General features: G+C 38.5%; 1 protein-coding gene across 12 annotated transcripts in view; it reads left to right on the top strand.

Annotated features, from left to right (window-relative positions):
• sano (CABIT domain-containing protein serrano) overlaps positions 1-22,845 on the top strand; it is a 711,482-nt gene that overhangs the window by 674,369 nt on the left and 14,268 nt on the right. For 9 of the 12 annotated variants that reach the window (XM_073957408.1, XM_073957405.1, XM_073957409.1 and 6 more), the window contains 3 exons: positions 6,771-7,860; positions 10,693-12,108; positions 15,743-16,694. In XM_073957408.1, coding sequence (XP_073813509.1) covers positions 7,235-7,860; positions 10,693-12,108; positions 15,743-16,187 — 2,487 coding nt within the window. In that variant the 5' untranslated portion in view covers positions 6,771-7,234 and the 3' untranslated portion in view covers positions 16,188-16,694. The remainder of the gene's footprint in view (positions 1-6,770; positions 7,861-10,692; positions 12,109-15,742; positions 16,695-22,845) is intronic. The other 3 variants (XM_073957415.1, XM_073957414.1, XM_073957413.1) reach the window with 1 other exon arrangement.

The following is a 22,845-nucleotide window of genomic DNA, read 5'->3' as shown; positions in this document are numbered from 1 at the left end:
CCCTTGGCGACAAAAACGAGTTTATTGGTGTATTTCATAAATAATATATTATTTGATTTTTTTTGTATTAAAACAGTTAAATATTAAATATCATTACATATATTACATTTAAGTGAGATCAATTTCATTATCTAAATCTATGTTATTCAAAATATTTACATAAGAAGGAAGTCTATCTTCGTTACAACCGTCGCTCTCTTCGTATACTTCATCTACATTTGGATTTATATTTGACTGCATTCCATACTCAAATTCTTCACATTTTAACATTTGTATAACTTCCTGTGGAAGCTGTAAACGCTTTCGTTGCTGCATACGCTTGCTTAAACTAATGGACGATATTAAAGGATCCGAGGTATGGCTCTATTAAATATATCTAAGATATTATTCATTCGACTGCTCTTACGAGCATGGTGCAACCTGTCCGACTTGTATAATTTATGTCTTGACTCGGCAGCATCTTCTCCAAGTATCCCTAATGGAAGTACACAGTTTTCCATTACCTCCTTTGAATGTATAAGCACTTTATGAACTGTTGCAGTCATAGGCAACCAAGAATATTTCTCCAATATTATGTCAGCTGTTTCATAACAATATGTTTGAAACATATTTAAATCCAAGGGAAACTGACATGATAACGAAATTAAAATGATTTTGAGGCGAAATATTAGATTAACGTCTACGCCAGTGATTTCAGAAAGGCTTTCGTGGTCTACGAATGCTCGACGTGCCGTGTTCCCGTCATTTGTGCTGCCACATCCACCATCTTTAGGTTTATCGACACGGAGTCCAAGCTTGTCCCAAAATGCGGATTGTATATTTTTTTTTCCTTCTCTGAACTGATAGCTTGTCGTCTTCATTTCGAATTTGCCATTTTTTTACTTCAGATTTGTAACTTAAATGAAGCAGAAATTCGAAAAATCGTATCCAACAATGCAGCGGGCTTATTCCATGCATTAAGCTTGATTCTTTAGCTCGAAATATGTTTGAGGTATAATTTGACATTTTCATGAAGTTCTTTGGTGTTGCACCACAAATGGGACAAGCTTGGCTAGATTTAGTCCCAGTCAAAATGTTCAACACCTTTCCATCTATGACAGTTAAAAATAATTTAAAAGTAAAGCAAACAATTTTTTGGTCTCCAAGTTGTATTTGTATGGTTTGAAGATTCTCAATTTCCTTTTTCAAATCGAAATTTTCAGTTAAAATGTTTTCAGTCGTCTCCTTTGTGTATTCTAATTTTAAGGGTCTGCAAAATCTAATCGATTGAGGTGTGCTATTGTTCCAAATTAGATTTCCGGCAGAGATCATTCTCAGAGGAATAATAGTTGTAGCCAAAAGTGAAGAGTCGAAATCTTGTGATGTATTTTTTTGAACGTACGATTGCTTATATTGGGCGTGGCCCGTACTGCTATCGAACCCGTAACTTACAATCAATTCAGCATTTATGAAGTTGGTGTTTAATGAACTCATAACGAGATTAATAACTTCCTCTTGCATCTCTACAATTCTTGATGCAGTGTGAAATAAAAGTGATTGCAATGGAACTTTTACCAACGTTTCAGCTACTTCTATGCCCACTGGTCGGCATTTTGATTTTGCAGCACCAACTTCATTGTAATGCGGATAAATGTCGCAGTTCCGCAGCTTACTTTCTCGCCGTATGCCACAATATTGGTCCTTTGTAAAATTATTGTCCAATAAAAAGGTCAGTGCCTCGTCTGCCGTCAATTTTGTTGGCTTTTGACTCTCTTCGGAAAATAACTTCTTTAACTTTGATGGCCTCGATGGACTTTTTATAGTTTCTATTAAAACTTTTGCCAAAGGAGCATTTCCTTGTTTTCTAGCTGATGCTGCTGCAGAATATACCAAGAGGTCCGTTTCATCGCCCAATCGCTTCGAGACGTCTGCCGCCTGTCTCCTCTTTCCACGATTCGATTTTTCACTAAATTGAAGGCACGGACGTCCGATAGTCGTCACATTTTTTTCCCCTGCGGTTGGTTTGTGTTCCAATACTAGAGTACTTTTAAACCATTCGGTGCTCTGATTTCGAAAATTCAAAGTATTTCTGCCACATTTTTCCCACTTCAAACATAAGTATTTGCAAAAGTGTCTTACTTTATCTTTTAAATCAACGGGCATGCTTTCCACTCCAATCTGGGTAACAATATGGTTAAACACTGCTACTTGCTTTTTTTCTTTGGAGCGTGGTTTAATCCAGACTTCAAATAAATCGATATTTTTAAAAATATGGTTACCTAAAAAAAGGTATATTATTAAACTCACGCAAATTTACGCAAATCCGCACATGGTTTCCTAGATTCAGCATGAATCAGACAACAAAATTCAATTTTCACTGTCATTGCCAAACGTTGCCGAAACTTTAAAAGCTTACATAACCTCACATATTTTCATTTTTTTAATTAACGTAAGACAACTCGCATTTAATGTCTATTTATACACAAAAATGAAGATATATAAACATAATTGGTAAAAATATATCATATACTTACTATTCAATTCGTTGCTCATATTAAAAATTTGTTTTTTTATTCACTTTGAACGTTTACAATAAACATACTTTATTAACACGTGTTAATAACACTTCAAAAATTCACATTTGACAGCTTGACAAGTAACGGTATAATTGTGTATGCAAAAACAAAATAAATTTTTATTTGCTTTGATGTGTTTCTTACAAGAATGCAATACAAAAGAAGTGAAAAGACAACATGCAAAATTTGACTTTTGGCCAGTAAAATGGGCTGTTTGACCTATAGTGCAATGTTGCAATGACCCGGGATCCAACAAAAAAAAAATATGGTTGATTAAGGGGCGTTCCTGCAATCCCTTTTCCTATTCTATAACTATAGACAGTTTCCAACACTTGCCTATCAGTGCTATTGCGCAATCAGTCCACTCGAGGTGCGTTTTAAGATAGGGATAGGTAATGGAAAGCAATAATCTATTTTTCGACTTTTCGATTTTGGTCTAAAACTAAAAATGCCATTTTTCGGTATGGTGATTATTTCAGTTGTCTTAAAACTCGACTTTTTCATAACCGCAGAAAATCAATTATAATCGACTGTTCGTCGATTTTTGAAACTGTAAAACCGCTAAAAGTGTAAACCCGCCAAGTCAACAATCTATGGGCATACTCGAAAATCGATCAAAAGATAATCGATTATGCGATTTACCCTCCAGACAATAGTCGATTACGATTTTCAGACTTTTGACTGCAAAAAGTCGATTAATCGATTAATCGCAAGTCGACTTACCTATCCCTATTTTAAGTTATTCCTTTTTCGTGTTAGCCTATGGAAGAGAGTTCCAAGGTGACACATTTCAGCTTTGGTAAATCGAAAGTGTCAATTTTCTTCTTATTCGTGAAAACTGGTGCTTCAGCCCATCCCGGTAACTTAACTAGAGTTCATAGCATGAGATCCGATATAGTTTGTGGGAATTTTCTACTAATCATCAGAACTGACTCATCGGCATATGCGATGGTTTTGATACGAAGTTTATGAAATACCTAGAGCATTTTGTTGTTCACCAGGAGCCGTAGTCGTAGTGACAGAACTCCACCTTGTGGTGTGCCTATGGTGACAGACTTCGATATCGATTACCCCGCTGTTTAGAATTTCGTCAATCCACTTGATAATAGGAAATCACTATGCCTATAAGTGAATTAAAGGATCCTTCTATATCTGGAAAGGTTGCTAACGTGAAGTTTGAGTACTCCATATTCCTCTCAAAACAACCCGACGGCATCGTTCAGTTTCCACCGATTTGCCTTTAGTGTAGACATCTTGGGCAGAACTGAATGATGTAATTGGTAGTTTGGACCTAATTTCAAGGTCCAACAGCCTTTCAAAAGTTTTGAATGTTATTTTAGGCATTGATAAGCAAGAGTTCATTCATTCTCACTACAGGAAATCATTTTTGAGAAAAAATGTGAAAATATCATAACCCTAATGTTCGGCGAACAGAAATAAGGCTCCATGAAATAACACCCCAAATTGAAAATGAAAATAGGCCCCAAACTGGTATATGGAAAACAACAACAAAACTTTTGGGGCCAATTTGTCTTTACAAGAAGTAAATCGAAAAAATGAAAAATTTGAAATCATTCACTCTCACTACAGGAAATCATTATACCCTACACCACTATGTGGTAAGGGGTATTATGTGTTAGTGCATTTGTATGTAACATACAAAAGGAAGAATCACTTTCTGAGTCGATTTATGCATGTCCGTCCGTCCGTCCGTCCGTTCGCAACATACAGGTCGAATTTGTTGACCGATTTCGCTGAAAATTGGGGACTACAACTTTTAAAGCCATAGGAAGAACGCTATTGCTTTTTGTGAAAATCGGTTCCGATTTGGATATAGCTCCCATATATATGTTCGCCCGATTTCACGTATTTGCTGCACCAAACACGCTATATACGTCCGATTTCGATGAAATTTGGAATGTGTGAATGAATTCAGTCTAGAAATAAATGAGCCAAATTATATCGAAATCGGTTCATATTTGGATATAGCTCCCATATATATTTTCGGCCGATTTCGTGTATTTTCTGCTCCAAACACGATATATAAGTCCGATTTCAATGATATTTGGAATGTGTGACTGAATTCGGTCTGGAAATAAATGTGCCAAATTATATCAAAATCGGTTAAGATCTGGATATAGCTTCGATTTATATTTTACATACTCACAGTGGTGTAGGGTATCATATAGTCGGCCCCGCCCGACTTTGATCCTTTCCTTACTGGTTTTTGATAAAAAATGTGAAAAAATCATAACCCTAATGTTCGGCGAACAGAAATAAGGCTCCATGAAATAACACCCCAAATTGAAAATGAAAATAGGCCCCAAACTGGTATATGGAAAACAACGACAAAACTTTTGGGGCCAATTTGTCTTTACAAGAAGTAAATCGAAAATTTGAAAATCAAATCGGGTACTAAATAATGTTGGAGTCTAATTGCATTTTTCATTGAGGACTTTTTGCACATGTTTATTGCCCAAATGCAATCTAGTGTTTAACAGGGTGGTGAATTTTCGAAAGTTATTATGAAGAAAACGAGCGCACATAATTAAAAAAAGCGGATATAACTCCCAACGATTTTTTTCTTAATGTCAAAGTTTTTTTTTTTTTGCTTTTCGAAATTTTCCATTATTTTCTATTGATCTAAGAGTTATATATTTTAGAGTATAAATTTTAGAGTAGAATTTAGAATACAAACGGAATTGTACATTTGGGAAGGCTTAAGTGCTAAACAATACCGAAGTTTCCACAAAATCTTCCAGATCTCATAAAAGTACTTAAAAATTAAATTATAACTGTAGCATTTCGGATTTTCGGAATTTTACCAGACTACGGTATTCGACGAAGACATTTCGTACATAGAGTATATTAATTATTTAAATTGAAAAAAATAAATAAAACGGGAAATTTTTATGTGTTTGCATTTTTTTAAAAATTCTGTATTTTTTTAAATACCAAAAATATTTTTGTAAAAAACCGCGGTTTTTTAATATTTTTTTCGGTTTTATAATTTTTTTGCAATTTTTAGAAAAACTTTTTATTATGTAAAACTGTGAAAATATTTTCGAAAAAATCGCGGAATTTTTTCAAAAAATTTTCGCCTGCGACTCTTTTCAGTTTTAAAAAATTATTTGAAATTTTTTAGAAAAATTTGCATTTTCTAAAATTGTGAAAATATTTTTGTAAAAAACCGCGCGATTTTGTCAAAAATATTTTCGCCTGTGGCGCTTTTCGGTTTTATTAAAGTATTTGCAATTTTTTAGAAAAACTTTGTATTTAGTCAAACTTTGAAAATATTTTTGTAAAAAATAGCGCGATTTTTTAAAAAATGGGGCGTAAGTGGATATTTTGGGGACTAATTGCATTATAGGTGTTTGGGGTGATAATGCATTTGCCAAATGCACATCAATTTCAAAAATGCATTTTGGCCCCAATAAAATTTTGGGGCATAAATGTAATATTGTTTGGGGCCAAATTTCCTAGTTTGGGGCCTTCTTGTATTGGGGCCATTTTTTAAATTGAAAAACACCCCAAAAATTGCGGTCCAGTTTCGTTTGGGGTGTTATTTCATGTACATTCCATGTGCGGGCTCAAGTGAGATAGATCAGTGTTAGGTGGATGGGTGAGATAAACATTTTCTTTATCTGACCATCCATTTTACTTTATGGAATTACGTATATTCCCAAACGAGTTTTGGAGATTTAATCAATGTATTTTGAATCTTAAATGCATTTGGTAATTTGTAATTATTTTTCCTCCATATTGCCTCTACGACTCATTTACAATTTAATTTTATTAATTGCACCTGTTAACAGCTGTACATTAATTGTAAATATTCCGCATGAATATTCAAATTAATAAAATAAAAATTAAAAACAAATAATTTATCGACAATAATTTGAATAATGAAAATATTAGCACTTCGTGGTGATTTTATAATTAATTGCGTATATAAACATTTTAATTTTCAATGAAACAATGAGGAAGAATTAATAATTTATTTTGGACTGGTCTTCCAAGTGGCGCCTTAAATTTTAGGCCCCAACAAAATTTAATTTAATTATAGAATTTCTTCTCTACTCTATTTATATTAAAATATTTCGAAAGCGAAATTTTGAATTTAGCCTTCCACAAAATTATAGATTATATAATAAAATTTAAATATTTTCTTTTAAATATTTTCGATAACAGTGGCTTTTTTTATTTTCTTTTCAGGATACTAAAGGATAAATAACCAACAAATTCAACATCCTGTTTCAAACAACACGGAAGTTAGTCGCTTGCGTAAATATATCTCAACTGTTTACTGAGATTCAAACCGAATGCAGTATTTCAATTACGCCATACAAACATCCTCTCGTTTCCTAACCTCAACTACCGCCGCCAACAACCAAAATCCTCAATATCCAGTCCCCTATCCAAGTGTGACGAGTAGCAGAAGCAATCACCCCGAAACCCAGCAAGATATTTTGAACGCCAATAGCCTTGTCATCGCAGAACACCAAAACACCTCCTGCTACTCCTCCTCCACCTCATCCTCCTGCCCTGCGGTAGTAACTGCTGCTGTGTCCACGCCCAGTGCTGCGGACGCCGATACTACGCAAAATCCATGAAATTTACTCACCTCATTTAATGTTAACTTTGCGCGAAACAAACTGCTATCATTCTTTAATCGCGATATGGCCGCTACCGATGGCCAAATAATATTGGCCGCATCCCGTTTTGGGGATACAGCAACATCGCCGCCGGTTTATTTGCGTGATTTTTCCAAACAAAAACTACCGGCTGTAGCGAAAATTGTCAAAGGTCAACATCAAAATTTGGGAGTACCCACGCTTTCGGCACCCTCGCTTCAGAGTACTGCCTTGTTTCTGAGTTCCGGCAAAAAGTATCAAATTCTAGCCCAGCCAATTAAACTGAAAGAGGGTCGCAAACCGACCAATGTTGGTGCTAAAGTTCTTATACCCGAAACATATCCCGGTTTCTTTGAGCTACTCAGTGAAGATGGCCGTTCTACGAGATGCATTGAATCGGTATTGGAGCTATCGAAACGGCGCAATTGTCGGGTGCTGGTGCGTGAAACATTTCGTTGTCCACAAATGAATCGGACCATACATGCTGGTGAATTGCTAACCACCATGAATGATAATGGCAAAGTGTTACAGTGCAGGAATATCAAGGATGAGATCATTAATTTGCCACTCGATACCAAAGCGAAATTTTCACCCATAGCTAAGGAGGATAGTATTAGTGGGGTACATACAGTGAAGAATCTGCTGCTTAAGCGAATGCCAATAGTAGTGAGGTAAGTGGGAGGGGTTGAGGGAGAAAATACATGTATAATATTGTTATATTTACATTTAGTATTCGGGTTTTTTGGAAACGGAAGGGGAATAATACCTTTATAACTGACCTCTAATACGACATTGTTTTAACAGTATTTCTAAAAAATGTTTTTTATACCCTCCACCATAGTATTGAAGGTATATTAAGTTTGTCACAAATGATTAGACCCTATAAAGTATATATATTCTTGATCAGGGTAAAACTCTGAGTCGATCTATGCATGATAGTCCGTCCGTTTGTGGTAATCACTCTAGCATCCACAAAAACGGAGATAGGACGCTAAAATATTGAGAAGATGCGTCTTTTGTTTGCAGGCAGGTCAAGTTCGATGATGGGTTATATCGGTTCACGTTTTCGTATAGCTCCCATATAAAGGTACCTCCCGATTTCAGGTATTTTGACGTATTTAGTAACATTTTCAAACCAAATCATTTATAATTTGGCATTTAAGGTTCCTAGTGATCAATAAACTTATATTCCAAAAATTATGGACATAGGTCCATTTTTTGGTATAGCTCCCATAGAACGGTACCTCCCGATTTTGGGTATTTTGAGTATTTTAGCTACAATTTTTAACGAACTAACTGTAATTTGACATTTGAGGTTCTCAATGGTCACGAAATATCTTCTCTAAAAATCGTCAACATATGTCCATGTTTTGGTATAGGACCCATATAACGATACTTCCCGATTTTTATACCGATTTTCGGTATTTTGAAGGTTTTAGCCTCATTATCACACCGAAATTGTTGAAATTTGGCACTTGGTCTTCGTTGGGGGCATCAAACTTTGCCCCAGAAGTTTGTCGGTATAGGTCCACGCCTTCATATAGTCCCCATAAAGCGGTACCTCCCGATTTTCGGTATTTTGAAGGTTGTGGCCAGAATAATCCACCGAAATGGCTGAAATTTTGTACACATGAAATTTATCGGTATAGGTTCACGCCTTAGTATATCGCCCATAGAACGGTAACTCCCTATCTCCGGTATTTTGAAGCTTGAGGCCTCAATATTCCACCGAAATGTCTGAAATTTGTTATTTTGTGTTAATTTGGGTATTAAACGTTCCGTGTGAAATTTGTCGGTATAGGTTCAACCCTTCATATAGCCCTCATAGAACCCGATTTTCGGCATTTTGAAGGTTTTAGCCTCATTATCACACCGAAATGGCTGAAATTTGGTACTTAGTTTTCGTTGGAGGCAAAAGTCTGTCTGACTGAAATTCGTCGGTTTAGGTCCACTTTTCGGTATAACCCCCATAGAATGGTACTTCACGATTTTCGTAATTATGAATTCAATATCCCACCGAAAGACTGAAATTTGTTATTTAGTCTTCCATGGGGTTATAAGATATTCCAAAAGAGAATTATCAGTATAGGTGCGCGGGTTCCTATATCCCCCATGGAAGCGTAGCCCTCATGAACGGTACCTCCAGAATTTCGGTATTTTGAAGGTTAGCCACATTGTTTTACCGAAGTTGCTGAAATTTGGCAGTAAGTCTTGTTCATAAACGAAAGAAAACTATTTGTTCCATTTTACTTCAATACAACTCATGGTGGAGGGTATAACAATTTCGGCCTGGCCGAACTTAACGCCGTTCTTACTTGTTGGTATTTTGAGAGTCTTAGGTACATTGTTTGACAGAATTACCCGTAATTTGACATTTGAGGTCCCCTGCAGTCGCAAAACTTTTCCACCAGACACTGTAAAGATAGGTCCACACTTTGATATAGCCCCGTAGGTGGTACCTTTCAACTGGCTGAACAAATTTTTTAGATTAGTTTAGACAAATTAGGAAAAATTTTCCCACCTAAAATTGTGAAAAGAAATTAATTATTCCATTTTAATTTAGACTATTTATTGTGGAGGGTATTAAAAGATCGGCCGGGACGAACTTAACTACCTTTTTCCTTGTTTGAACCCAAATTTGTTTACACGAAATCCTTTTCGGACAATTTGTCGTCGGTTTGGCTATTCGGGTGGCTGGTGCGTATGTTAACTCTCGAACGGATCAATCGAAGTAGTTTGCACTTCTTAATATTTTTCCAAAATTAGATCAATTGCGCAGATATGTAATTTCGATCCTCTTTTTCGGGTATCCCCAGAACTTCACAGTTTAAATATTTTGTTAAAATAACTCTCAAAGAGAGTACCCCATTTGGTCTAAACATTGCACATCTTAATATCTTTTAAAAATGTTTCGTAAAATTACGGTTTAGGAGCCTGTTCTATTACGACGGTACATTTTTTTCGGGTGCTATTCCATACTTCCTGCGATATTGGCCAAAAAACACTAATACCATACCGGCATTATCAATAATGACTGATGAGCACGATAACTTACGAATTGAGTATCCGATTTCGAAGAAACTTTGCACATCGTAAAATTTCTTCCAACCATGAATCAAGTTCCAAGGAGTTCTATATCGGACAACTGCTTTAAGTACCTCCCTCACAAACTTTCAATTGCAGTTTAAGTGCTATTCGACGATGGAAGGTACTCCTTGTCGTCCATGGAAAGTCCATGTTTTCTGACATAACGCTCCACAAGCCCTATAAATTCATACATTGACCTATTTTTAGAGCTTATTATCCCTGTAAGCGCGGACTTGCCCACGCAAAAATTATATACCTACGAAAATGCTACTTATTTGTAAAACTATCTGTTCTTGGCATATTTAGTTCCACCATTCATATATGCCCTCAAGGAGACTGATTTTAGATGTCTATATTTTACAATATTCTTAAGAACTTGACCCTCACCTTTCTGTTCTTTCCATTCTTCTTTACAGATTAGTACACGGTAGCGTACCAAAAGGTTTGAAACAACCATTCGTTCCCGAAATGCGTCTATTGGGCTGTGTTGAAATCGATCGCATCTTTGCTCTGCCCCTGCAAAAGGACAACGATCTGGTGCCAGTTCCGCTAAATGCAAAAATCAAACTGCAACGAGCCAAAAACATGGATCAGCTGGAACATTTTATCGAATATACACGCTTTCTGGACAAGGCACAGCGTTTGCTGTGCGATGCCCGTGATCGCCTGCAAGTTGTCGATATTAAGCTGTCGGAAAAAGAGAAAAAGGACTCGAAATTTAGTAGTCGTAATAAATTACCCGTGGTTATGTTGCCATCAGCGGCCGGTGTGGCATATGTGGCCAATGGCTTGCTCGAGAATGGATATATTCTGAAACGTAGTGCCAGCTGTGATTCATACAGTAAAAATCCACCACCCGCCGAAATATCGGAAGAGTATAAGGATATCGATCACATATATGACTATGTGCGGGGTTTGGCTCCACTGACGAAAGCTTTATCACGATTCGAGCCCATCAATGAAACGCCCACAATTAAGTCCCAATATACCGATAGTAGCGGTAATTACTGTAGTCTGATACGTGTTAACCCGAATTCAAATGGCCATAATCACAACAACAGCAACAACAATTCGAATAGCAATAACAACAGTTTAAATAACAGCGGTGGCAACATTAGCAACAACAACAATAATAACAACAACAATTATAGTAGTCTAGAATCGAATAAGCACACCAACACGAACAGCAGTCACAATAGCAGCAGCAATCACAGTCATCATCATCATCACTCGCACTCACATCATCTGCCACCGGCCGTCACCGCCGCCGTGCATCATCACCACCACCCGAATCATTCGCACAATCACCCAACACCCACCAGTGGTCATGTAGTCAATCATTACCAACACAGTCATGTCCAGGAGGACATTAAGCCAGTGCCACCACCTATCGAGACAATTCCGGGTAAAAAATTACCCGAAAAACGACAGCGACCCACACTACCAAAGCTTTACTTGAAGAATACCCACAGTGCCGGCAGCAGCAGCAATGGAGGCGGCATGGGCGGCGGTGGAGGTGGCAACACCAACACAAGCAGTTCTAATGGTAGTCATCATCATCCGCAACATCACAGCCATCATCATAGTCATCAGGCGTCGGCGGTGGTTAATGTTAACGCCTCGGCGTCTGCAGCCGTTGTGGCAGCTGTAGCGGCCCATCATCATACGCATCATCATCCGCACCATGGTAATGGGTCGAATGGTCGCGTATTAACACCAAGCAATCATCATCACTCCCCACTGAATGGTGTAGTGGGTGGAGCACCGTTAAGTGCTGGCATTTTGAATAAAGATTGTGGCATGGAACCGCAATCGCCACTGTTTCATATTCGGTAAGTAGTTGGAAGTAGTAGCAAGACAAGCATAAGATGTGTAAAATGTAAATATTTTAATTGTAGTGAAGTGAAGGCACCTCTTAGTGATTTCTGTAGAAAAGTAATCTTGATATGTAGCATATGATGGGTAATATTAGCACAGAATAGTGTGAACAACTAACGCAATAGAACTGCAATTCACTGCAATGCTGGAATTTTTAGTCAATGCTTTTTTGTTTATCAATAGAATGAATGATGGGTCGGCCTTTTGGGAGACTAGCTACTAAGGTTCGTTCATTTAATATTTTACTTCAAGACATGGTTAATTGCTGCTGACGGAGTTTCTCTGTTGGCAATGAAAGACGTAATGACTTTGAATCTCGTGAATGTACGCGGCTATAAGTTTATAAGTGTGGGAATGTGGAGGTAGTGGTGATTAATTTGTTCATACAGCCGATGAATAGTTGTGCCCTGCCTTATATACCTGATATTAATTCGCTTCTGGAGGGCAATAACCGTCTGATATCCTAAGGATAAGTTGAGATTACCAAAGCTCGCCAGACACCACCATTGCGGCACCAGGTCTGATAAATGACGAGTCCTGGCAACCCGTCGTTTCGCTTGGCTCAGACCATCTTCCATTATCGCCTCCGACTACTCGACTTCATAACCTCCGACTCCCGTACTTTTCTGAACTAAGTAACACCTAATTGGCAAGGTTTCGTATAATTTACAAATCACCGCTTCAGAGAAATGCCCAATTCATTGTTGCTGACGGAGTTTCTCTGTGGGCAATGAAAGACGTAATGACTTTGAATCTCGTGAATGTACGCGGGTATCAGTGAAGTGTGGGAATGTCGAGGTAGTGGTGCTTAATTTGTTCATACAGCAGATGAATAGTTGTGCCCTGCGTTTGAAGCCTGATATTAATTCGCTTCTGGAGGGCAATAACCGTCTGATACCGTGAGGATAAGTTGAGATTACCACAGCTCGCCAGACACCACCATTGCGGCACCAGGTCTGATGAATGACGAGTCCTGACGAGTCGCTTCGCTCAGTCCATCTTCCCATAATCGCCTCCGACCACTCGACTTCATAATCTCCGATTCCCGTACTTTTCTGAACTAAGTAACACCTAATTGGCAAGCTTTCGTATAATTTACAAATCACCGCTTCAGAGAAATGCCCAATTCCTCAATTCCTACCCGAGGAAGCTGAGACAATTTACCAGGTCAACGTCACAAGTGCAATAGCTCGCTACATACGTACCTGCAGGTCCAAAACCCGAATTGCGACCAACAAATGATGTTCTTCGTCATTCAAACTCTAAAGACCCAAGAGTTAGACTGGGAATTAGACCAGGTAAAGTGTCGGGACTGGCAAATGAGCGTGATAAGCTTCGTCGCGCAAACGCTGAAGACCTAAGAGTTATTAACAATGCGCCATTGGTACAACATTGAGTAAATTGTGGGGAACATTTTAATCAGTATGGAACTTGGGAAAGAAGGGTGATAGAACGACTTACACTTACAAATCCAAAAAAGGTGCGAGGTGATAGAACGGCTGGCACTTACAGATCCAAAAAGGTGCTAGTGTTATTATATCCGGTAGTTTATAGAACACACAAGAGTGATATGGCGAAGAGAAGTGTGCTATGACGTATAAGAGTCACCTCAGGGGGCTCATCAGTTAGTTGGCACTGTGGTCCGCTAGTGAAGCCAGACAAGGATGCAAGCAGAGTCGAATCGTACAGACAGACCTGATGCCAGAAGCGAAGATTCTAGAGGCGCTACTCCTTCCTATGATGAGAAGCTATTTTCCACTTTCCCAACATCACCATTTATTTCGGAAAATGCGCATTATCAGAACAGCATTACACGCTATATCCACATATAGCTGTTGAGGACTGAACAGAGAGCATGATAACCCTTGTACTATTGGAGGCTTTTGGCAGTGTCAATTATGTCAATTTGTTTGAGGACATAGAGAAGACTTCCCCAAGCCATGCTGAAATCAGGCTCCCCCGCTGGATTGGTCAATGGTGTTCTTATTCGGCCAACTAACTACATCAAAGTATTAGGTCTAAACCACGGTGTCATATTTATGCAGCGCAAGCCACAGCTATTTGTTACCATAGATCCACTGGAGTTAGTTGAATAGGTTTGGCAGTACAGTTGAGAAGGTGCAGTGTGTTGTGCGGGCCGTAGGTGAGCCAAAACAACTCTGATTTGTCGTGGAAGCTGACGCTCCTTAGCTGATCACGTAACACCTAAGCAAGTACTGCAAGGAAAGCATGCCATTGTGTTGCTGTACCGGAAGAATCTTTGGCTCCTCATGTAGATGGTCAACTGAAGACATGAGGAGGCATCCTGTTGCAGTTCTCTGGGCGGTATTCTGACATGTTTGAATAGTTTTCCATCGAGTTGCACTTATACTCGCAGACCAAACTGGCGCCGCATAGTTTACCACAGACCACCATATCGCGTTATATGAGCTCAACAAGGTTTCTTTATCTGCATCCAGTGTGCTGCCGGCTTTGGACTTGAGGACCTGCCGGAGAACATGCTGTCGAATGTGACCCCTAAAATTTTGGGGTAGTTCGTGGTCGGAATTCTGCAACCATCGACCATGACATTCATCGGTCGAAATCGGTTTGTACGATTCGCCTTTGCTGGCATGCTTGTCTGGCTTTAGTTACGAGACCACCCTGTCTATTTTCCAGACTTCTGCAACGATGTACATAGGTGGCTAGCGACAGATTGAGAACATTAATTAGATATTCGACTTCAGTCATATCCAGCTGTTTCAGCATTAGCATGAAGATTCCATCAGAGCCCAACACTAGGGTTGATTTAGCGTTCCTGATGATTCATCCTCTGCAGGATGATATTTAATGCTACGTAGTACTCTTCTCTTCGCCTTATCCCTCCCGGGGTACTTGACAAAATGTCGATTGAAAAAACCTGTACACCTCTTCGGATCAGTCAGCGTAACATCGCCAAACATGACTGAGGTCCTATCTTCCTTCTTTCCAGGGATCGAGAGTGACTTAACCGTTGCCCACAATTCACTTATACCGGCTCCAATATTGCAACTCTTTAGAGGATTTAGCCATTTGTTGGGCTTATGCTAACCGACAACCTGTTAACTTCCAGTGTCAGCTCCCTGACTCTGGGGTCACTGCTGTTAGCACGACGAAGCTCATCACCCTCATTTGCTAATTTCAGTCGCCTTGGCAATCACTTCGTGTATTCGACCAGCAGGCATGTGGCGAGCGGCTGCAGCAGTGATGATGTCTCGGCAGGTCTTTCTGCTACCAGATATTCAGAAGGGTTGGTAGATAGTAATTCGGACGAATTTGGTTTCCAATCGTCTTCCAGAAACGGGTCATTAAGGCATTCAAAGGGGTAAGAAAACTTCTGAACTAAAGTACAGTTTTAAGTATTGAAATATTTTCCATTTCCAAACCTTTATTTGGGTACTTTATTAGGAGTTTGTGGGACAACGGAATGAACTATTAAAACACTTGTGGAAGACATTTCATAGTTATATTTTAATTAAAACGATAAGGAGCTATTAAGCTATGCATCTTGACCTTCCAATCCTGCACAATATTTTTATAATTCTTTGTTCTCTTTTTTTATTTTTTTAGTTACAAAAGTCTTAGTAGTCTGCAATTGACACCCGATAGCACCTCCATTTCACCGCCGATCTCAACCAATCCCAAAGGTCAATCCATAGTCGCACAACCCGATCTAGTACTTAAATGTAGTAGCAACAGCAATAACAACATCAACTGCCATCCAGCACCGCTACCGTTGAGTAAAAGCTCCAGTACAACTGGCGGTTTGACGGGCATGCTGCACTCATCATCACACCCCCACAATCCACGTGAAGGCACCCTCGATTCATCGCGCAGTGGTGGTCGTACATCGGGTGATTCAAATAAGCTACCCGAAAAGAAAACGAGACGTCTATCGAGGCCTCGTAGTTTATCGAATTTAGTCTGGGATCTAAGGCCATCCAAAGAAAAGTCCAAAAAGAAACTTTACATCCATCACTTTGATCATCGTCAGCAGGCGACATTGTATTTGTAGTCATCAGATGGCAGAAGAAGTATTGCAGAGAGCAATTGCATGTCGGCAATGTTTAGAACTTTAGAGCTATCAAAGTGACAGACTGGCGGCATTCGTAGTGTACGTTTGTCATAAAGTTTGTCTGCTGGCTGGTCTGTCTGTTCATTAACCTAAAAACAAAAACAAAGCAAAATAAACAACAACAACGACACACACTAGCATAACCAAGACGTATTGAGCCTATAACGCCTACTCATATTTACAACAGATCACCATTATTAGCCTCAGCTTCGCAGCTTTACCACCTCATCATTGTCATCATCATCGCCATCGTCATCGTTTAGCCTCCTCGTTGTAGCATTTACAAATACCTCTAATTCTTCTTCTTCATCTTTTTTCTCGACTAAATGTTGCCATCATTAACAGCTCCAACAACACCGCCACCACCATCTTCGAAAACATCAGTGTTTAAGTGTTCACAGCAAAGAATGAAGGAAGGAAGGAATTACTTGAGTGCATATTTATAAGGTGAGTAAATTTGCAAATCCAACTGAATACCACAACAGCAACAATAAGATAACCAACAACAAACCTAATGACGGCCAGATTAAGAACAAACAAATATTCTTAAGAGAGAAGTGAATCATCTTCTTCTATAGTTGCCCCATGTGGTGCTGAGCCCCAGCCAATAAACTAAACTAATGCCAATCACGTAAACAAACTTTTTGTTGCTGTCGTAAAAAGAACAAAAACCCCAGAAAAAAAACTTAAAGAGGTGTTGATTTTGATCTATGAATTATTACCGGCCATTAAATTATAATGGCGTACATATTTAAATCATGTTGTTGTTCTATTCTATGATCTTTATTGGGGTTTCGGTTATGGCCTCTTTTTTTCTTAGAAAGAAACATATTGTAAAATATTAATAGGGGTATTTTTATGTGAGAACGCATAAAAACATAAACGGAATACCGAAAGAGTCCCAAAAGTTTTAACATGCATCATCACTAGGTTGAGAACAAATCTAATATTGTTTGCATGAACTTTTAGCGGGTAGAGTTGGGGATGGTCGAAAGAAAAGGGGACACGACTAATCCTCTTGCAGTTTGCGAAAAAAACTATGTGGAGATGGCTTAGCTAAACACTTCAGAATCTGAAAAAAAACTTTAAAATACGTAAACTCGGCTGGTTTATAATGTATACAAGGTCTGATTTTAAAAAATAACCGTTATTTTCAAATTTCGTGAGTTACGGTATGTTCGATTTTCGCAATTTTCTCTTATTTTTGTAAATATGTCTATTACATATATTACATATATAAAAAAACTAGCTGACCCAGTCCGCGCAGCTGACCCTTGCAACAGTTTTCTGTTACCTTTTCTTAAGTCAATTATATTTTTCTCGCATCGCTAATGCAAGGAACTGATGACTTGAGGCATTTATTTATTTCATCTGCTGCAATAGTATAACGGGAAGGGTTTGTCTGAAATCTAAACGTAAATGGCTTCTTAAATCCTTCATGAATCGATCTGAAGCATTTAATAAATAGGGCACAGGTGATAACCCGCTTCAAAAAAATATATAGCCTGTTTCCACCAAGGGCCAGGGATGAAAATGACATGGAAATCGGTTCAGAAGTTTTGGTGATATAACATATTTAGGTTAGGTTTGGGGATGTGCAGTCACTAAATTGTGACTGCGTCACTCGGAGACATTCCGGTCCATTCCCAGCAAAATGTTCGATGCCAAAGATGCTATTCAAGAATGGGTGCAAGTGAAATGGAATGTCATTTTTTCAGCATCTTCACTCATTCTTTTTACAAGAGCGTGACCCCCAAAAGATGCTATTCATTTTCAGATCCTAAGCATGTCATCTTTACTAACTCGATGGAATGGCATCTTCAACAATTCTTTGGCATGGCATCTATACCAATCCTTTGGCATGCCATCTTAACCAATTCCCAAGAATAGCATTTTCACTAATCTTTGGCATGTCATTTTCACCAACCCTTTCGCATGTAATTTTCACGTCTTGTTCGGAAAATGGAAAATGCTGTATTGAAAAATGATTTTCATTTTTTTTTATTTTATTAATTCAAAGGAATTAATGAAATAACTATAATTTATTTATCATGCAAAGACGACATAAAAACAGTGGTGGATATAAAATTCTTTAGTTCGACTCAAATTGTAGGGTAATCAGTTTTAGGGCCATATAGCAAATTTCTCATTTTGTTTAATTTGCTGGATGGGCTTATTGACCTGTTTATCGATACAGAGTCGGCGGAAAAGGGAACTGATGAAGTTGTTTGGTGACAACTGAAACTATAGTATTCCCGACCCTCCGCCCGCAACTAATCAATTTCATATCCACTGTAAAACATTTTGTTGTTATTCAAATACTTGAATACAACAAAATATGGACTAAAGCTGAAATAAACACAAAGATGTATTTATTTATCATCATAAAGTTTACATCTATAATTGCAGTTTGTTCTCGTTGTTATAACAGTAGTTAATATGTTTGTATTCTCATTTTTCTGCTTAATCTGAATCTGGGTCTATCAGTCGTAAGAATGTGTCTATTTCGCTATTTATACGGTTTGTAACCACAAAGCTGCAAACTTAAGTTTCTTAGCAGGATTGGTAGGGCAATTGAAAAGGAGCAGTGTGTCGTGGGGGCCTGTGCTGTATGCTGGGCAGATGTTTTCCACGGTGTCATCAGTACTTGCCCTTTAGGAATTTTGACGGCTGCACCACCCCGAGAGTATTGACCCAAAACTACTCTGGTTTGTCCTGACAGCTGGCGCTTCTCAGCTGCGATAGATGGAGGATGTTCTCCAAGGACCGCATTCACACGATAACTGTTTACTGCATCTGCGACTGCATTCGTGTGAATGCTACTTAAACCTGGTTTAAAGGCTTGTTGATCTAGAGGTTCTCTCTTGTAACGTTAGACTTCTCTTTCTAGATTATGAGCACGGCTTGCTCTGAGTGAGTCCTCGGCTAATATGTGTGGAGATGGCCTTCAGCGCAGTTGTTGTGCTGCTTACGGATCCCATGCTATTGATCGGCAACTGGAAAGTTATTTATGATGCTGGAAGAACTATAGCCACAAGGGTGCTTTTGCTACGGGCGACAAAAACGAAATCAGTTTGTAAGATTCACCTTTGCTGGCATCCTTTTCGGGCTTCAGTACCTGGCCTATTTTCTAGACATCGGGAACGATGTGTTTGGCAAGCGCCAGGTTGTAAATTTAAGTGAGAAACTTGACTTCCGGCCGTCCCAGCTGTTGCAGTCTAAACACCGCCGCTGCACGCAACAGAGTTTACTTCCTTCGCAACAGGTTTTGATTCATCTTACAAAAGGATTTTACTTCCCATCAGTGCAGATTTCGACATTGACTCCAACTGCAGATTACTATTTCGTGAATTTTATTTTACAACGTTTTGGAAATGTTTGTTGTTTTGTTGGGATCTACAAATCGACTTGTTGAGCAGGGTTCTATAGAGCAGGCAAGGAAACTTTTATAATTGGTATGTTCCTTTACTTTTAAAAATGGTAATTGTTGCATGGTAAAAGTGGTGAACTGCTCTCATATAAATTGTATGCTTTTAAAAGTAAGAAAACACTTTGCGGGTAAAAAGTGGTAACCTCAGGCACCTATAGGAACACGACTAATACCAAAGAGTACAGTCCGACTCTACTTTTAGCTCAATGATTGGGACTTCCTAGCATAATAAATCTTACATTGCTTTAAACGTACATATTTAGATCAATAAAAGAATATATACATGTGTAAAAATAAAAACACAAAATTCATCTCTATTGGATCGATGGAATGGGTTCAAATGCTAAGGAAAATATTGGATCTATCACGACTTCCTTTGAATTGGTTCAAATGCTGATGAAACGATCGGATCTTTCACGACTTCCTTCGAATGGGTTCAAATGCTAATGAAAAAATCGGATCTTTCACGACTTCATTTGAACCAATACAAAAGATCCAGTGAAATCATGGCATCTCATGGAACCACTTCCATAAAATTTTGCTGGGTTGTGATCATCTAAGGAAAATAAAAGGAAAGTTCTGTAAAGCCAAAAATGGTAGAAAAAAAGAGAAGAGAAGCAAAAAATAAAAAAGGAAGTAATGAAAACGTATATAAAGTAATTGAGTAAAATTGAAAAAGAAAAGTAGTTTTAAGGAAGAAAAAGTTTGGGTGGTGATGGTTGGAAGAAATTTGGAAATGCGGCTCACGTGTTCAGGTTGCGCTATCCCAGCCACTTCAGATTTCTGATGATGTTGTAGATTTGAGCCGGTTCCACAGTTGAATAGAAGGTTAGACATGGTGGAAAGTGAACACCCACTAATCTATGTCGCCTGCAAGCCTTAGCTGGACATCGACACAGGAGGTGCTCGATCGTCTCCACCTCTTCCTCATCCTCACAGAGTCTGCAGTAGTCAGTAACGTCATCGTCATATTTCATACGTTCGCAAAATTTACAAAAATAGCGTTTTTAAAGAATAGGGCGTAGGGGAGGTGCCCCGCCTCCTCCGAAATTCAACAAAATATAAATGCTATTTTCACCAAGAGTCATCCCTGTACATTCTCTGAAATTTTCAGGAAAATCGGTTCAGTAGTTTTGGATATATAGCATAATTAAAAAAAACATGGTCGGGTCTTTAAGCCCTAAATAAGTACCTAGGGTTGGAGATTCAACCACAGTGGTCTCTTAAATTAATTTTCTAACAGATACTTTCGTAAGTTTTGCAAAAATAGCGTTTTTAAAAAGTAGGGTCTCCTCCGAAATTCAACAAAATATGCAGCCTATTTTCACAAGGGGTCATGCCGGTACATTTTTTGAAATTTTTACGAAAATTGGTTTAGTAGTTTCAGAGATATAAAAAGTGGGCGTGGTCGGGCCATTAGGTCCCAAATAGTTCCTGAGGGTCGGAGATTCAACCACCGCTGCCTCTTAAATTAATTTTCTAACCGATACTTTGGCAAGTTTTGCATAAATAGCGTTTTTAAAACGACGGGGATCCTCCCCCGGCCCATCCGAAATTCACCAAATATTTAATGTATTTTCACCACTGGTCATCCCTATACAGTCTCTGAAATGTTCAACAAAATTGGATAAGTAGTTTTGGATATATAACATATTTATAAAAGTGGGCGTGGTCGGGTCTTTAGGCTCCAAATGAGTTCCTAGGGTCGGAGACACAACCACTATTGCCTCGCAAATTAATTTTCTCTCCGATACGTTCCTCCGTTTTGCATAAATAGCGTTTTTAAAAAATAGGACATAGGAGAGGTTCTCCGCCCCCTCATCACGGGCCTCCCTGTACATTCTCCGAAATTTTCAGAAAAATTGGTTCAGTAGTTTTGGATATATAACATATTTAAAAAGTGAGCGTGGAGGTACCCCTCCCACTCCGAATTTCAACTTAATATTTAACCCATTTTCACCTGCGGTCATCCCTATACATTCTCTGAAATTTTCAAAAAAAAAAATGGTAAAGTAGTTTTAGATATAAAACATATTTAAAAAAGTGGGCGTGTTAAAATATTGTTTTTAAAAAGGTAGGACTTTGGCGAAAGTTCCCCGCCCCCTCCGAAATTCAAAAAAATATATAGCCTATTTTCACCACGGGTGTTCCGTGTATATTCTTTGAAATTTTCAAGAAAATCGGGTTTTGAGCCTAATTTGATCTTACATATAAAAGACACTGTCTGTGCATTTTTGTATGTTCCGTTTAATTGTGGTATGGCCGGTTTAGGGAAGGCCGAGAAGATGTCAATGACGTTCAATGAATGTTTTGCCTGCATCACAAATTCTTGCCACAAAGTCGTACGGTCAATAAGGAATACTACCTTGAAGTTATGCGCCGTTTGCGCAAAGCAATTCGTCAGAAACGCACAGAATTGTGGAAAAGCAATTAAGAAAGTATCAAAATCAAAAACTTCCTGCGACAGTTATCTTACGGATTTGACATTTTAGTTGATGCCGCCTGGGTTTCTTGGAGTTTTTTGGTAATTATTTTAGGAAGTCTGGCTTTGTCCTCGGTAAAGGCGGGCCGCAAGAACAATCCGCAAAAAAAATCAAAACGATGCGAGAGGTGGTCTTAAACTGATATAGATATAGTCCATATCCGAACCCGATCCATATCTAGAAGAAATAATAAAATGTACAAAATTTATACCAAATCGATTGCTCCCTTCGAAAGTTATCAACATTTTTCTGAAAAATGTTGAACATTAATTTTGAACATATGTAATTGGGGTCTAAAACCATTATTTCGATGAGGCACATTTCTGGTCGTATCAAAGTGTATATACCCTCATTAGCCTAAAGGCTGAGGGTATAACAGTCAGGATTTTGCAACATGATAATACACCAGCTCACACATCGATGCTTGTGCGTGAGTTTTAGGCCAAAAACAAAACCGATATCATACCTCCACCACCGTATTCACAGGACTTGGCCCCCCCTGATTTGTTTCTCTTCTCAAAACTAAAGACACAGATGAAAGGGAAGCGTTCTGCTAGAATTGAGGAGATAAGAGAAAAATCGAAACAGAAGCTGTTGGCTATACCACATATCGCATTTCAGTAGTGTTTCGAGGATTGAAAAAAAAACGTTGGCATACGTGAACTGTATCTTAGGGGGATTACTT

This window comes from Musca autumnalis, unplaced genomic scaffold (assembly GCF_047663935.1).
Source record: "Musca autumnalis isolate F117 unplaced genomic scaffold, ASM4766393v1 scaffold_5, whole genome shotgun sequence".
Taxonomy (NCBI): domain Eukaryota; kingdom Metazoa; phylum Arthropoda; class Insecta; order Diptera; family Muscidae; genus Musca; species Musca autumnalis.
Note: the sequence above shows the minus strand (reverse complement) of the source record. Positions and strands in the feature narration are given on the sequence as shown.